Below are 16492 nucleotides of genomic sequence, written 5' to 3' on the forward strand. Positions count from 1 at the left end.
CATCGATGTAGCAGAGGTAAAGTTTGGGGATAGGGCCACGGTACACCTCAAACAAAGATTGTTCGACGTCCCCTACAAAGAGTAAGGACCAGCTCCGCTAGGCAGAGGAGAGTATCAGTAGACGGGGATTGGTTGGTTCTGCGGTTAAGGAAGAAACGGAGGGTTTTAAGACCCCCCTGGTGGGGGGATGGAGGTGTAGAGTGACTGGACATCCATGCTGAAGATGAGGGAATGGGGTCCTGGAAAACCGAAGTCATGGAGGAGACGACGAGCGTGTGAGGTGTCTTGAACATAGGTAGGGAGGGATTTAACTAGGGTGGATAGGATGGAGTCGAGGTATGTGGAAATAAGTTCGGTGGGACACAAACCGGCAGAAACAATGGGTCTGCCAGGGCAGTTAGTTTTATGGATTTTGGGGATCAGGTAAAATCGGACCGTGCGGGGCTGAGGAACGATGGCATCTAAGATAGCTCTGTTTTCTGGTTATGCTGATAAAACATGTTGTTTCAGACTTTCTTTGATAATCCAACGGGCCCAAACACTGATAAAAGTGACCCATGTGTCTACAAGGATAATGACTGCATTATTGTAGGTCAAATTATTGTAGTATTCCTGTTGAATACTGCTTCTTGAGCTTCACCACCACTTTACCTTTTTGTGCAAGAAAGGATGGATGATAAATGTGGTCTTTGCATTATATTTGCTTCCCCAGCATTATCATGCAATCTGCTGTTTGTGAACACTTAATTGACATCCACAGCAGTAGGTGTCAAATTTGCTTTGGGTCTTTTAGTAAATTGCTCGAACGTTGACTTGGACAATGGATTTTTGGTAATCCAAATTAATTCAGGACTCAAGCTGCCCTATTAACGTTTGTCTAACTAGGTTAATTGATCCTCAGTCTAAATATCCATTGTGTTATGGATTCATTTATTTTGAAAAGTATGAAACTTTTGATTAAACAGAAAATGTATTCCCTTTATCTTTCTTTTCCCTTTTTGAGCTATTTTGCCTGGCACAACATAAGGAGACTGTTCAGTACTCACTTAATGTGATGTGAAAATGCATCCTGTCAAGATTGGATACAAAGATGGAAAAAGAGCCAATTTAGTATCTAACATTTTTGCCATTTCTTGTGTGCATTTTTTAAGAAGTAATTGCCTGTAGGAAGGTGCCTTCAACTGAGTAATACCATCACAATTAAAGTTGGCAAATGTGCTTTGAGCATCTTTCCTTGATCTACTACCTGTCCACTATCTAAATTATTGAATGTAGAAAGAGTTATCTTTAGAAGCCTTTTTTTTTTCTGTCTTTTTTTCAGCTGTGGGATTTATCAGCTGCAAAAATTCTAACGGAATTTACAGATCACACTGGACCTGTAAATATTGTGGAGTTCCACCCGAATGAGTATCTCTTGGCTTCCGGCAGCTCAGACAGGTCAGGACAGATGTTGTTTTGAAATTAGTATTGCCCACAATTTCATCTGGTAATCCAAATTATTTTTTTAATACTTATACCTTTTGCTTTGTTTTAATGTACTTTCTATGGTGATATTCAATGATTTTGAACAGCTGGTGCACCCTTTATGTATATAAATTATGCTTGTAGGAGCCCAAGATCTAAATTAACTTTAATTATGCTATAGTTATGCCCATGTTGAATGTGAAAACACTTCTCAGTTTAACATGCTTTGAAGGTAGAAGATACAAAGCACTAATATTGGCAATGACTAAATTCAGTGTTTTCACTATCCACTTTTTATTGTTTTTATTCAATTGTTCATAAATGATATACACTCCAAATGATGTGAGCTATGACTGATTCATTGGCACTCCGTATTTTGGATTATGTGGCTTAATTCTCACAACAGCACAGTCATTAGCAGTATTGAGGTAGTATTGCACTGTTTGTATGAGATATTAACCCGAGGCTCTGAATGCTCTCTTGAGTAAATGGCACAATATCCTATCGGTCTACTTTTAAGTCGTCATTCTGGAGTCATGGCCAACATTTATCCCATAAAACATTATTGAAATAGATGACTGGTCAAAAACTTGTTATTTTTGTTACTTTAAATTCAAATTGGCTGCCTGGGTTACAGGGGAATACATATTTTAGTTGTATTTTAATGACTGAAAGGGTGTTTGACATGCCCTGGCCATCAATAACTATGTAACCAGAAATCTTGCACTTTTAACATTGCCTTAACATTGATAATCAGAAACCTTTGCTGTGACATAGACTCCACAGATCAGAAAAGAGATATTTAATTGTGTCCTGACCCTTCTTAATAATAGATAGCAAAGGACTTGGATGCTGAACCTATATTGACTGTATTTTGCATCTCCATTGTCCCTCGAGCTGTTAAATGCACATTGTGACTATTGACTCGCCTAAATTATATGCAAGAGTGGATTTATTTAGGAAGCAAACGGATACATTTAACCCCTTCTACTTGCAATGTGCTAGATGGAACTTATTTTTTTCTTTCCATTGTGATGAAACCTCAAATTTTAGCAAACTTTGTTTGTCTATCCAATGGAAAGGCTATTTGTGTGCGGGTCTAATAACAATTGGAAATGTGGTTTTACTTTGATGTTCCACAGGTAAACACTATATTCTCTCTTTCAGAACGATAAAGTTTTGGGATCTAGAAAAGTTTAAGATGGTGAGCTGCACAGAAGTAGAGAGCACCCCTGTCAGGTACATGGAGCCATGCTGTGTGTTTTTAAAAGCTGTATTGAAACTTGTGTTTTTTAACGTGGATCAAATGTGCGTACATTGGATGAGTTCAAGGAATAGGTACAAAGAATACTCACCTTGTATGTTTTTTGAAAGGCAACTGCAAAAGAGCTATAGAATCAGTATCATGTGCACTGCAGTGTGCTGCTTTTTGAGTGCTGTAGGATTTCTTATTTAGTTGGCTAAGAGGTTTGTGTTTCCAAAAAATACTTGTATATTCTTGTTTACCATTTTTTTGTTCCCTATTTTTCCCCTCTTCTAAAGGGGTTGATTCATGCTTTAACATCTTCCATGCATCTTAGCCACTTGCCAATATTTTTTTTTGAGGTGCTTGAGTGTAGACTGCATAATATTTTGCAACTTTTTTAGGGACTTCCTTTAAAGTTGAGGTTCATCAACCCTCACCTTTGTCTATGTGCATGAACTTTCAGCTATGGCTTATGTGCTCAAGAGTAGGAATTTTTGTTAATTTCCACCACTGCTCGTCCTCGCCCCAGAGCTAATGATGATAACCATTGTCTTGTCATTGCAGCAGATGAGAACATAAATTGGTCCAGACCAGCATTCAGCTTGGCACCTCGGCTGAGGAGTTGGTGCGGGGGGCAGGGATTTAGATTTCTAGATCACTGGGATCTCTTCTGGGGCAGGGGTGACCTGTACAAAAGGGATGGGTTGCACGTTAATTGGAGGGGGAGCGACATTCTGACAGACAGATTTGCTAGTGCTACATGGGTGGGTTTAAACTAAACAGTGGGGGGGGGGGGGGGGGTGGAGTCAACAACGTGGAAGCGTCTGCGTGCAATTAACGGAAAGAGAATGTAGGAAAGGTCAAGTTTAAACTAACAGGGCAGGGGGATGGGAACCAATGCAAGGAGACAGAGGGCCATAAAAGGAGGACAGAAGCAAACGGTAGAAGGGAGATAAGAAAAACAAACCTGAAAGCTTTTACGTCTTAATGTGAGGAGCATAAGGTGGATGAATTGAATGTGCAGTTAGTAGTTAAGGAATAAGATATAGTTGGAATTACGGAGATATGGCTCCAGGGTGATCAAGGCTGGGAGCTAAACATGCAGGGATATTTGATATTCAGGAAGGATAGACAGAAAGGAAGAGGAAGTGGGGTGGCATTGCTGATTAAAGAGGAGATTAATGCAATAGCAAGGAGAGACATTAGCTTGGATGCTATGCAATCGGTATGGGGTTAATAAAGGGGTTAATTAAGGGGGGGGAAGAGTATGAAAGAAAGCTTGCAGGGAATATAAAAACAGACTCTTAACAGCTTCTTTAGATAAGTAAAAAGATTAGTGAAGACAATTGTAGGTTCCTTACAATCATTGACAGGTGAATTTATAAAGAGAAACAAAGAAATGGCAGAACTGTTAAATGAGTATTTTGGTTTTGTCTTCACTCACTGAAGACTCAAACAATCTCCCAGAAATAATAGGGGACCGAGGATCTAGTGGTATGGAGGAACTGAAGGGAATCCACATTAGTCAGTTAGTTAGGTAAACTGTTGGGACTGAAGGCAGATAAATCCCCAGAGGCTGATGGTCTGCATCCCAGAGTACTCAAGGAGGTGGCCCTAGAAATTGTGGATGCATTGGTGATCATTTTTCAATGTTCTTTCGATCCTGGATCAGTTCATGTGGACTGAAGGGTAGCAAATGTAACACCACTTTATAAGAAGGGAGGGAGAGAGAAAACTGAGAATTATAGACCAGTTAGCCTTACATTGGTAGTGGGGAAGATGCTTGAGTCGATTGCTAAAGATGTTATAACAGCACATTTGGAAAGCAGTGACAGGATCGGTCAAAGTCAGCATGGATTTGGCTTGACTAATCTGTAATTTGTTGAGGATGTAACAAGTAGAATGTATAAGGGAGAGGCAGTGGATGTGGTGTATCTGGACTTTCAAAAAGCCTTTGACAAGGTCCCACACGAGATTAGTGTGCATAATTAGACCACATGGTATTGGAGGTAGGGTATTGACATGGATAGAGAACTGGTTGGCAGACAGGAAGCATAGAGTAGGAATTAACGGGTCCATGATCATATTGAATGACGATGCTGGCTCGAAGAGCCAAATAGCCTCTTCCTGCACCAATTTCTCGGTTTCTATGTTGGCACCTTCTTGATCCTTGAAACCCAGCATCATGTTCTCTTCTTAGAGAGAGTATGTTTTAATGTAGGTGCCTTTTTAATTTTTGATGATTAGGAATAAATTCGGAATGGAGTACTTAATTATTTGGTGAGCGGAATAATTTGATCCAACAGTCTGATAGGTATGACATGAGTTTCTCAATGATAAAACTGCTCAGTTAATATTCTCCATTTGTTTTAGGAGTATTTTGTTCAATCCAGACGGTTGTTGTCTATACAGTGGATCTCAGGATTCATTGCATGTTTACGGCTGGGAGCCTCCACGTTGCTTTGATGTACTTCCTGTTAACTGGGGTAGAGCAGCAGACCTTTGCATCTGTTCCAATCAATTGGTATGTCCTGTATAGTTATGGATATTAAAGTACAAAATGGGCACTTAAGACAACTAGTCAAGTAATGGAATGTCATACACCTTCATGTTATAAGGAATTAAGATCCCAAGAGGAAATTACACTGCTTTGCAAAAATATATTGACACAATTGATGAAAGGTATATGTATTAATGTTGAGGTATGCTATTTATTATCAGTAAAATACTGTGGATCCTGCAAATGTGAAATAAAAACAAAATCTTGGAGGCATCATCAATGGAGAGAAGTCTTACATTTCAAGTTGACAAACTTTGATCAAATTCTAATGGGTGAATATTGTTTTGAAAATCTAACTATTTATCTTTTCTCTAATGCCTGACCTAATTATTTCCAGCATTTTCTATTTCAAAAATGTTTGGCAGACCATGGTGTGCTTTTCTATTTTTCTTTTGGTGAAATTCTCTGATGTCCTGTCCAAGATTCTTTCCTTCGCAAACATCACCTAAAAAATTTCACAATTATTTTACACCTAAATCTTGGTGCTCTGAAATTTGGATTGGCAAATGTTAAGACAACTAGTCAAGACAACTAGTTAAGACAAATAGTCAAGTAATGGAATGTCATACACCTTCATGTTATAAGGAATTAAGATCCCAAGAGGAAATTACACTACTATGCAAAAATACATTGACACAATTGAGATTGTGTTCAGATGTGTTCAGCTGAACTTATTCATCTGAATAATTCATTTTGTATCCACTGGGCCACTTGAAATTAATAATGTGTATGTTTATAGTAAATTTAATTTTTCTGATCACTGCGCTTATAAAAAGAGGTATGGCTGGTATGGCAAAGGGTTCAAGGATGATTTGGATTTCAATTTAATAAATCAAGTGAATAGAAATTAATCAGAGAATGGTTTGGTCTCCATTTATAAAGTTTCTGGAACAAATTGGTACCAAAGATCAAAGTGCACTCTTGTATTTTTGCAATTGAATCGTCAGAACTAGAGTTAAATCTGGACTTGCTCTCTGGGTCTGTCCCTTGTATTTTCAATTGGTGCAGAATTTTGTATGGGTGAGGCACGTTCTGCTTTAACCTCTGAATTATAGATTGAACTGAGAACTGACTTGATATAATGATTGATCATGTTTTTGGTAAACATAGTTTAGAGCTTATGTTGAAATAAATGGTTATCAGCAGATTTTTTTTTTTAAATGGTGCTGGTGGTTTTAATATATGGATCCCATAATGCAAGATTAGTGCCTAAAATTACTCTGTGCATGTGCACTTGCCTTAAACATTGAAGATAATCATTCTTTACAGTTTCCTCAAGTGCTGTTTAATTTCATTGTGCTTTGTTTTCATAATAGATTGGAGCTTCATTCAGTCAGATGACAGTCTCCACATTTGTGGTGGATTTGAATCGAGTGAAGAAGACTGGTTCAATTGTGCAGGGCACAGTTGAAGATGAAAAGCTCTTCAATTTACCAGTGATGAAAGTAGCTGCACTCAGACGCAATTATGAGCGGCCTCTAACCACATGCAACAGACCTCAGAGGTAAAGTCATCCTGCTTTTAACTTCTTCCATAGCTTTGCCACTCCTTTTATCTAATATCTTCCAGCACAGAAGCTCCTTTTGAGTTGTCTCTGCTACTGCGGATCTAGTCCCTTGATCATAACTAAATTAATTCTCAAACTGGAGGAACAGCACCTCGTATTCAGTTTGGGTAGGTTAAAACTGGAAAAGTTAAAACTGGAAAAACAGCACTTTGGGTAGCTTAAACTGATGGAGAAGCTCCTCGTATTCTGCTTGAGTAATTTAAAACTGGAGGAATGGCACTTCAATATTTATACCATTGGGTTGTAAGAAACCAAAACGGAATATAAATATTCCATTTCATGGCCGTCTGAAGGGAGGGTGCGATGGGTCGGTCGCACCCCCCTTTTAACCCCAGAGTTAAAAAAATCCGGAAGGGAAAAAATGCACCAGAGAGCATCTAAAGCCCAGAGCTTCCAGGCCCCTTAATCAGGCTCTGGACCCAGGGACTTCGCGCTTGTGATGTGCGCTGCACGCACATTATTTCACATACATTTTTTGTAATCCTATTATGCCACCCCCCCCCCCCCCCCCCCTTTTTGAAAAGCTTCGTACGGGTCTGTATTTTTAGGTAACTGACCTACAATACCAGCCTCCCCCTGACCCTCCCCACCTTCCCCCCTCTTTCTGTCCCACTTGGGTGTGTACCCATTTCTTCCACGATCGCTCCCGTCCCCTTCCACCTATATCCTTCCTCTGGCTTCACAATTTGCGGATCTCCTTTCATTATCTGATATGCTTGAGTCATCTTTCTATATTTTGTCTTTGTCCACCCATCTGTCCATCAAACCCCCCTCACCTATATCCACATATCACTTGCCTAGCATTGTCCTACACCAACCTCTCCAGCTTTCTCCTCCCCTACTACAATCTGTCTGAAGAAGGGCCCTAGCCCGAAACGTCAACAATCCATGTTCTCCAGAGATGCTGCCTGCCTGCTGAATTATTCAGGCAATTTTTTTTATAAACCATCATCTGCAGTTCCTTGTATTGATGTCTTAATTCTCTCCATTCTTGATGGCTGTGATGTCTGCCAAACCCTAAACTAAATTTCAAACCATTTCTTTGATGAAGCTTTCGGCAGTCTTCTGTATTTATTTCATTGGCTTGACATTAGATTTATTTTTTTCCGTTGCTCCTGGGAGCTACTTTGAAAGGTTTTAATTCACCATATGTTACAAGGATCTACTGGAGCTATTCTACTTTACCCTTTCCCAATACAAATTGTCTTGTCTTGATAGCAAAGTGAAAGAAGAGCTGGAGAATGAAGGGAAAAACCAGAGTGCAGAAGAGGAGAAGGATGACAAGGAGTCGACTGCAGAAATCAGGAATCCAGAGGAATACAAGGAGATTTTTCAGCCACAAAATGCCATTGGTCTGTAAATTATTTTCTAGTATTTCTACATTTGTTGATCATTTTTAAATAAACAACAGATTTCATGGAGTTAGTTAAAACATTTTGGTGAATAACAATTTCAAGTTATGAGTATGTTTAGATTGTTTTCTTCAACATGGGACGTTTCAGCAACTCTTTCCAAAATTTCATGGTTTAATCAGTTTTCATTATAATGCAGGCAAAAGCAAATTATATCTGATACGTAAATATTTTTTATTAATCTCCAGCTGTCTTTGGAATTGGAATGCTGGAATTGCATGTGTTAGTCTCTTGAAAATGTATCTCTGTTGAAAATAGCAAGAACACTATATAACTAAAGTGTACTGCAGTTGAAATTGATGATAAAGACCACAATTCATATTAAAACTAGCTTAAACTTATCAAGAATTCTGAATTGTGCTTGCATTACTAAATTTAGTGCATCCTGCCGGCATCTAATCTTATCAAGTTGGAAACAAAGTATTTGGAAGAATATTGTGAAATGTTGTTGCCTAATTGGTGCTTTTCTGACAGCTCGAACTCCACCTCGGCGGACTGATCCCTTCCCTGCTCCACCAGAAGATGGTAAGCCCCTTTTAGAGTATCTTTACATGGGTATCTTCTCTATCCTTTTTTAAACATAACAATAAGTGTGCTAATGTCTTTAAATGTGTTAAACATGTTTGCACACTAGGTGGCAGTTTAGTACAAAATTTATATTAACTGCACTGTTTTGTTTCCATTCGGGTTGCCCTTGCCTTTTGTTCTTTTGTCATTGATATTTAACCATTTGAAGCTGATCCTGAATTATTATTTTTTAAAGCACCATTTTCTCCCACCCTCCTAACGAAAAGAATCAAATTCCTGTACCTCTTATTTTATTTATTTTAAACTGTACTTTTCAAAAGAAAAATTTATGCCAAGAAGACACTAAATAGCCAAAAATCTACAAATTTCTTTTTTGTGATTACATGTATGCAGATTCATAGAATTCTTTCATATTTGGTCAGTGATTTTATGCCAGTATTCTTCAGCACTCGAATGTACACAAAAAAGCTGGAGAAACTCAGCGGGTGCAGCAGCATCTATGGAGCGAAGGAAATAGGCAACGTTTCGGGCCGAAACCCTTCTTCAGTCTGAAGAAGGGTTTTGGCCCGAAACGTTGCCTATTTCCTTCGCTCCATAGATGCTGCTGCACCCGCTGAGTTTCTCCAGCTTTTTTGTGTACATTCGATTTTCCCTCATCTGCAGTTCCTTCTTAAATTCTTCAGTACTCGTCTTGGTATGTGTTTTGTTAATGCTGAGTGATTGAATTTTATGCAGATACTACTTCTGTGAAAGAATCTGAAAAAGTGACTCCTCCAACAGAGGTGCCCTCTCCTGCCATAAAAAGATTACAGGTCAGTAATGCAGTTTGAAAGACGTTTATCTTAAATCATTAAACCACTTCTACTAAGCTACACATGGAACAATTCCAGAATCTGGTACATGTACAAAATATTTAAATTCAGCAATTAAATCTTTTTGGATTTTGGATACTGGATTTTTGGATCTGCTATTGTTTGGGCTAGCACCGCAGTCTGACACATTTATCCACTGAATTGGTGAGGGTACATGGAATTGCAATCGTCTTCTGTTCTGCCCAATATATTAGTAAAATCGGCTCACGATCGAATGATTCCCTTTCTCTTTTATAATCCTAGCACTTTCCAGTTATCTCGTTTGTCTGGTTGCTGCTGGATACCATGAAACAATAACGTGATTTCCATTGACTTGGTCAGTTGAACTGTAATTTTATGATCTTGGGGGTCTGAGGTCTATTTGTAATTCTATCTGTGCCAGAGAACTTTGCATCAAAAACATTTCTGCCATAAGAAAATTAGGTGTATGCCGTACAGATTCTTCAGCATACTTTATCTTTGAGTAAGATCATGGCTGATCCTCGAGTTCAAATCCACTTTTCTGCCAGACCCTTGTATGCTTTTTTGATCTAGAGTCCCAAACTTTATTGATCTCGGCTATAAATATACTGATCAACCGAGGGGCCACAGAGAAGTCCTAAGGGTCATTGACCTCTGGCAAAAAAACATTTTCTCTATCTGTTAAGACTTTATCCACTAATTACATAATTGAATAGATATTTGCTCAAGACTGGTATTTTTGGATCTTGGGGGACATTGGAAGGTATAGGGTTAAGTGGGTAGCTACTTAATGGCAGATTGTCATCTTCAGGTGCCATCTGCCCTGCTCCTGGTCTTTTTCTTGTGTTCTTTGTGTATTTAATTTACTGTGATGTGGGTTGTAATTTTCAGGGCAACCGTTTTGATAGCAGTGTGTAGGAAGGTACTGCAGATGCTGGTTTAATGCTGGAGTTACTCAGCGGGACAGGCCGCATCTCTGGAGAGAAGGAATGGGCGACATTTCAGGTCGACCCGAAAAGTCACCCATTCCTTCTCTCCAGAGATGCTGCCAGTCCCGCTGAGTTACTGGTTTAAACCAAAGTTAGTCACACAGTGCTGGAGTAACTCAGCGGGACCGACAGCATCTCTGGAGAGAAGGAATGGGTGACTTTTCGGGTTGACCCGAAATGTCGCCCATTCCTTCTCTCCAGAGATGCGGCCTGGTCCGCTGAGTTATTCCAGCATTTTGTGTTTATCCTTTTAATAGCAGCCTTTGTTCAGGATGTAGTAACTGTACTTTGAATAGACTAGCCCATGACGCTGTATTGCTACAGCTTTAAGTATGTTGTGGCAATCAAGGAGTTCATGTTGTGTATTCCAAAAGTTGAGACACTATTGTAGAAAGCTGTCAGTAACATTAGATGAGCAAGTTGTTTTGGGGATTTCTCAAAAGTGAGTTTTCCCAATTTCTGACATATTCTTGCTTCATTCATTGGGAGGATCAATTATCACAAGACTTTATTGTGAAATACATTGTGGAGGTTTTTTATTGGGGGAAAAAAAAAGTTATAAATCTCCTAAGAGCCAGCTGTCCAATACTTTCTGAACAGAGAGGATTTTGCTATTTTAATTGCTCAATCCACGAAGTATTCATGAAAGGAAGAACAAACTATATGAATTGAGGGGTAATCTTGAGTTGTTTGGATTAGCCTTAAGGGGCTGTCCCACTGCAGCAACCTAATCTGCGAGTTTAGAAGAGTGTCTTCGACCTTCAAACTCGCAGCATGGTCGACACGTGGTCCTAGGAGGTCCTATGAGATCGCTGGAACTCTCCTTCATGCTCGAGGGAAGTTCCTGAATACTCGTGGCCTCAGCTAGGTCGCGGAGTATAATAAAGTTTAGCGGGCATTTAACCTACCGGTCGGTTTTCCCTGGTCCTGAAAACTCCAATGAGCCAATCAAAATGCCTGGTCAGCGAAGGAGATTGCCTACGGCTGCCCTCAACTGCCTGTAACTAAATAGCGACCCCACTCCACTGCACTATGAGTTAAGCCGACCCAATTTTACTCTCGGAAATTTTTTCAACATGCTGAAAATTTTTCCGAGACCTAGCTGAGGCCGCGAGTATGCGGAAACTTCCCTCGAGCATGAAGGAGAGTTCCAGTGACCTAATTGGACCTCCTAGGACCTCGTGTTGACCATGCTGCGAGTTTGAATCGAGGGCAAACTCGTCTAAACTCGCAGATTAGTCGCAGTGGGACAGCCCCTTAATTGAGAAACCGAGCTAATCAAAATTTGCGTTGATTTTGTGGTCTGACATGCTATAATCATGGTGAGAATATCACTAGGTTAATCAACCTCTGAGCTTATTTTTGACCTTTTTATTTTTTTCTTTATATATACAGCTTGGTATTGTGAAAGGTTTTGGGATTTCTTGAATTATTTTCATCTCTTCAGTATTTTGTTGGATATGTCAACATTGTGGCTGCTATGGGTGCTGATCAACCTGTGACATTTCCTGTAATAGCTAGTGTGTGATATGGAGTGGTCTATAGTCTGTTGAACATGTTATTTTTCAGGCAGATCAGCTGAGCTTTCATCCATCAGCAGCTTCCACCCCCAACAACCGTCCTGAAGCACCGATAATTCCAATCGCCAAAAATGAGCCAATTGGGTTGAAGGCAGCGGATTTTCTCCCAGTAAGTGGAATATTTGTCCACAAACATGGCACCTGATGTGATGAAGTATTTGATTTCTCAATTTGTACTGCTGTTCCGTGTAAATTACTTTCAAATGGGCAGGTAGGTTAGCTTTGGGATGGAAACTGGATGTGTTGGATCTTATTGCAAATGATCATGGCTGGTCTGTGTAGTTGGGGCATCATTGCTCTTAATAAAATAATTGTGGATTTCTACCTGGATGTATTTCCTTATTTTTATTGTGAAATCCTTCCTCTAGTTTTACACTGTCCTGATCCCATCCACCTGTTATGGACACAGTTTCTTTCCTTGTCTTATTAGTCGCCTTAATATCTTGATATTTTAAATCCAGCCAGGACTTAATTTTCTAAATTTGAAGGAATACAAACCTTGTTTGTGTTCTTCCTCCTCATAATTTAGTTATGTTGATATAGGTGGCCTCCTGGTACATTTCCTTTTTACTGAGTCAACATTTTGTATTGGTCACCCTAATCACAATCAATCCCTATATCCTTCTAGCCAGGACTTCATATAATTGTGCCAAAACCTTTTCACCAATGTGTATTCTAGTCCATGAGATAGTCCATGAGACCATCATTCCATTAAGTTTTTAATTGCATTCTGCATCCTTTTGTGATGTTTTACTGATCTACAAATATGGGCATTCACATCTTTGAACCTCCTGGCCTTTCATGATAAGGAAGTGATTATTTCCCTTTTCCCTTTTCTTTAAGCAAAGACCCATGTTGAAATCCATTTGTCAAAAGTTTTGCTTATTAGCCTAATATCTCTTTTAACTATGTTTGCAGTGCCACCTTTCTTTATGCCTTCAGCAAACCTGGAAATGAGTTTTTACCATATATTCATCAGGGCCAATTAATAAATACTGTGAAAGATTGCCAATAAAGTTCAATTATCCTGACTTTTGCTATTCTGTTTTATTGTTGGTTCATTGCATTCAGTCCTTGGAGCTTTAGCTGAATGTCTTTTATGTGGGACTCAACAGGTGGACTTCCTGAAGGCAATGAATAATGACCTATATTAATCTTCTAGTCAATCTGTTTGGGGGGAAAAAATTCAAGCTGTTGGGCACTATATACTTGCTGTATTGAAACACCACATGCAGTAATTGAAGCTAAATGACTCATGTGTGTAAGTAGCAATAAGTATCAGTACATGCTATTTTGGGGAGCAAGGTGACTGACATCCAAGTTTTGAGGTTTCTCCCCAGCAGTTCTCTTTCCTATCCAATGTTATATAATGTTTATTTCCAGCAGCCTTAATAAATGAGGAATAATGGCATTTGTAATGGCTTTTGTTTGCTATATTTTGATTTACACTGTATATTTATTTTTTTCCAGAATAATAAATTGGCAGATTTGAGTGATGAAGATGCTATGAGTCAAATCCAGAAAGGACATGATACCATGTGTGTAGTTTTAAAAAGTCGATTCAAGAATTTAGACACTGTGAGAGCTGTATGGACCACTGGCGATATAAAGGTCAGTGTAATGAGTCTTGATGGGAATTATTGCCTCCATGTGTTTGAGTAACTCTTATCTCTTTCTCATCTTGATTACACTTAACCTGTCAAGGGAAATACAGGCCAATGCACCACAAGTCAATGATATGGAAGCTATTGGAGAGGTTCCTTTGGGATAGGATTTACCACGATAGAAAAAGAATGGGTAAATTAGGGAGAGTCAGCATAGCATCGTATGCAATGGGTCATGTCTTACGAACTTGATTGCATTTTTTTGAGGGGGTGATGAAGATGGATTGATGAGGGTAGGGTGGTAGATGTTATTCTAGAGGGCATAGCTTTAAGGTGAGAGGGGCAGAGTTTAAAAGGGATGTGTGGCAAATTTTTTTCTACACAGGGTGGTGAGTGCATGGAAAGCTTTGCAGGGTGAAGGCGGGTAAAATAATAGTATTTAAAGACTTTTGGTTATGTGCATGGATATGCAAGGAACGGAGGGATATATGTTCAGAGATGTCACATTGAAACAGGCCCCTTGGCCCATTCAGGTCACACCGAGCATTGATCACCTGTTTGGGGGGGGGGGCGGGGAACGCGCAATTTAGAGGTCATGTAAGCCACAAAACTGCATATCTCTGTGATGTTGGAGCAGACCATAGCACCCAGAGGAAACCCACATGGTCAAAGCAAGAACATGCATACTCCACACAGGCAGCACCCAGCGTCAGGATCAAACCTGGAACTTTGGCGCTGTGATGCATCAGCCCTACCAGCTATAAACTGTGCCGCCAAATTATGTGCAGGCTATTAAAGGTTGGTGTAGGAAAGAACTGCAGAAGTCCACTATCATTTAAAAGTCAGATTTAACCAGCAAGTTTTTTTTTTTTGGATTAGGTAGAAGGGGACCACAATGCCACGTTTTATTTGACGGAGAATCTAAATGGCCTGTCCCACTGTACGAGGTAATTCAAGAATTCTCCCGAGTCTCCCCTAATTCGAACTCGGAGAATTACGGTAAAAGCCGCTCGTAGGTACTCGGGGCTCTCGTGGACATTTTTCAACATGCTGAAAAAACTTCACAAGCTTGCCCCGTGTTTCCCGAGTACCTGCCGTTAGCGTTACGAGCCGCCAAGAGAAGTCCCGAGCTCCGAAGTACCCGCTACGTACATTCTATGTACTTATCACGAGTTTGATTTTTTTTTTAAACTCTGGAGAGCTCTTGGGTAAACTCGTATAGTGGGACAGCCCTTTAGTTGGCCAGCCATTCATTTTTGCATAATTATTAAAGACAATGGAATTATAAATACTTCACAAATAGTGAGAGACAATGTCTGGAATCTTTGGCTTGAATACGGCCTTTTCAATACAGTCACAGGAATAACAAATTATGATTATCAGAAAAAAATCTATTTCCACACACAAGTGCAGCATATAAGTGCTTTACAAATATTTGCCTCCAAGTCCCTGACTTGGGAAGAAATCAGTATTCCTCCTTCATTCATGTGGTGTAAATAGGGGATACCCTATCTAGCAGCACTAAAGGACCTCAGCCTAAAATCTTCATAATTTGATCTTGTCTTCAGTCAAGTGAAGTCAAGTTTTATTCATTACATGAACATAAAGTGCACTGAAATGAATTTGCCAGCAGCGGTACAATAAAAAAAGAACACACAATCTATATTACTAAAAGTCTGTTCTTGACCGGTTTTGGCGATCTGTGCTGCGATTTCCGAGAGAACGCCACCACCTACGGCCGTCATGTTTGGCCACCTCGCTCAGAGCCCCCGTCCGCCGCATGTGTGCCGAGGATTCTTCCAGTCGATGAAAAATGACAGAGATATTAATGATTTTACAAAATTCTCCATTCTCTCGGCTGCCCCCGCTGGCGGCAGGGGGGATGGACTATAAAACCAGGAAGTGGTGTGCCTCAATTAGTCTGCAAGCTGGAGGAAGGCAGAGGGTCACGTTTCACTGAGCTGTGAATAACACTGAACACAACTGTGAGTAAGTACCCTTAATGTGGTTTGAAAATGAAAATATGGTTAAAGTAAAAAAGCACTGCCTGCAAATGGTTTAGGGGGTTTGGGTTGAAATAAAAAGGCACTCTCTATCCCCCCCCCTCTCCTCCCTCCCTCTCCTCTCCCCCCCCCCCCCCCCCACCTCTCCCCCCCCCCTCTCCTCTCTCCCCCCCCTCTCCTCTCTCCCCCCCCTCTCCTCTCTCCCCCCCTCCTCTCTCCCCCCCTCTCCTCTCTCCCCCCCTCTCCTCTCTCCCCCCCCTCTCCTCTCTCCCCCCCTCTCCTCTCTCCCCCCCCTCTCCTCTCTCCCCCCCCTCTCCTCTCTCCCCCCCCCCCTCTCCTCTCTCCCCCCTCTCCTCTCCCCCCCTCTCCTCTCTCCCCCCCTCTCCTCTCTCCCCCCCCTCTCCTCTCTCCCCCCCCTCTCCTCTCTCCCCTCCCTCTCCTTTCTCCCCTCCCTCTCCTTTCTCCCCTCCCTCTCCTTTCTCCCCCCCCTCTCCTCTCTCCCCCCCCTCTCCTCTCCTGCCCCCCCCATCTCCTCTCTCTCCCCCCGCCTCTCCTCTCTCCCCCCCGCTCCTCTCTCCCCCCCTCTCCTCTCTCCTCCCCCTCTCTCCCTCCCCCCCCCTCCTCTCATCTCCCCCCCTCCCTCTCTCCCCCCTCTCCTCTCTCCTCCCCCCCTCTCCTCTCTCCCCCTCTCCTCTCTTCCCCCCCT

General features: G+C 40.9%; 1 protein-coding gene across 3 annotated transcripts in view; it reads left to right on the plus strand.

The window, feature by feature from the left end:
• Positions 1-16492, plus strand: part of katnb1 (katanin regulatory subunit B1) — a 39603-nt gene that overhangs the window by 15604 nt on the left and 7507 nt on the right. For all 3 annotated transcript variants that reach the window (XM_033036100.1, XM_033036101.1, XM_033036102.1), the window contains 9 exons: positions 1322-1437; positions 2632-2703; positions 5084-5234; positions 6587-6774; positions 8056-8189; positions 8724-8774; positions 9513-9589; positions 12169-12288; positions 13650-13790. In XM_033036100.1, the coding sequence (XP_032891991.1) occupies positions 1322-1437; positions 2632-2703; positions 5084-5234; positions 6587-6774; positions 8056-8189; positions 8724-8774; positions 9513-9589; positions 12169-12288; positions 13650-13790 (1050 nt within the window). The remainder of the gene's footprint in view (positions 1-1321; positions 1438-2631; positions 2704-5083; positions 5235-6586; positions 6775-8055; positions 8190-8723; positions 8775-9512; positions 9590-12168; positions 12289-13649; positions 13791-16492) is intronic.

The sequence above is a fragment of the Amblyraja radiata genome, chromosome 17 (genome assembly GCF_010909765.2).
Source record: "Amblyraja radiata isolate CabotCenter1 chromosome 17, sAmbRad1.1.pri, whole genome shotgun sequence".
NCBI classification, from domain to species: Eukaryota; Metazoa; Chordata; class Chondrichthyes; order Rajiformes; family Rajidae; genus Amblyraja; species Amblyraja radiata.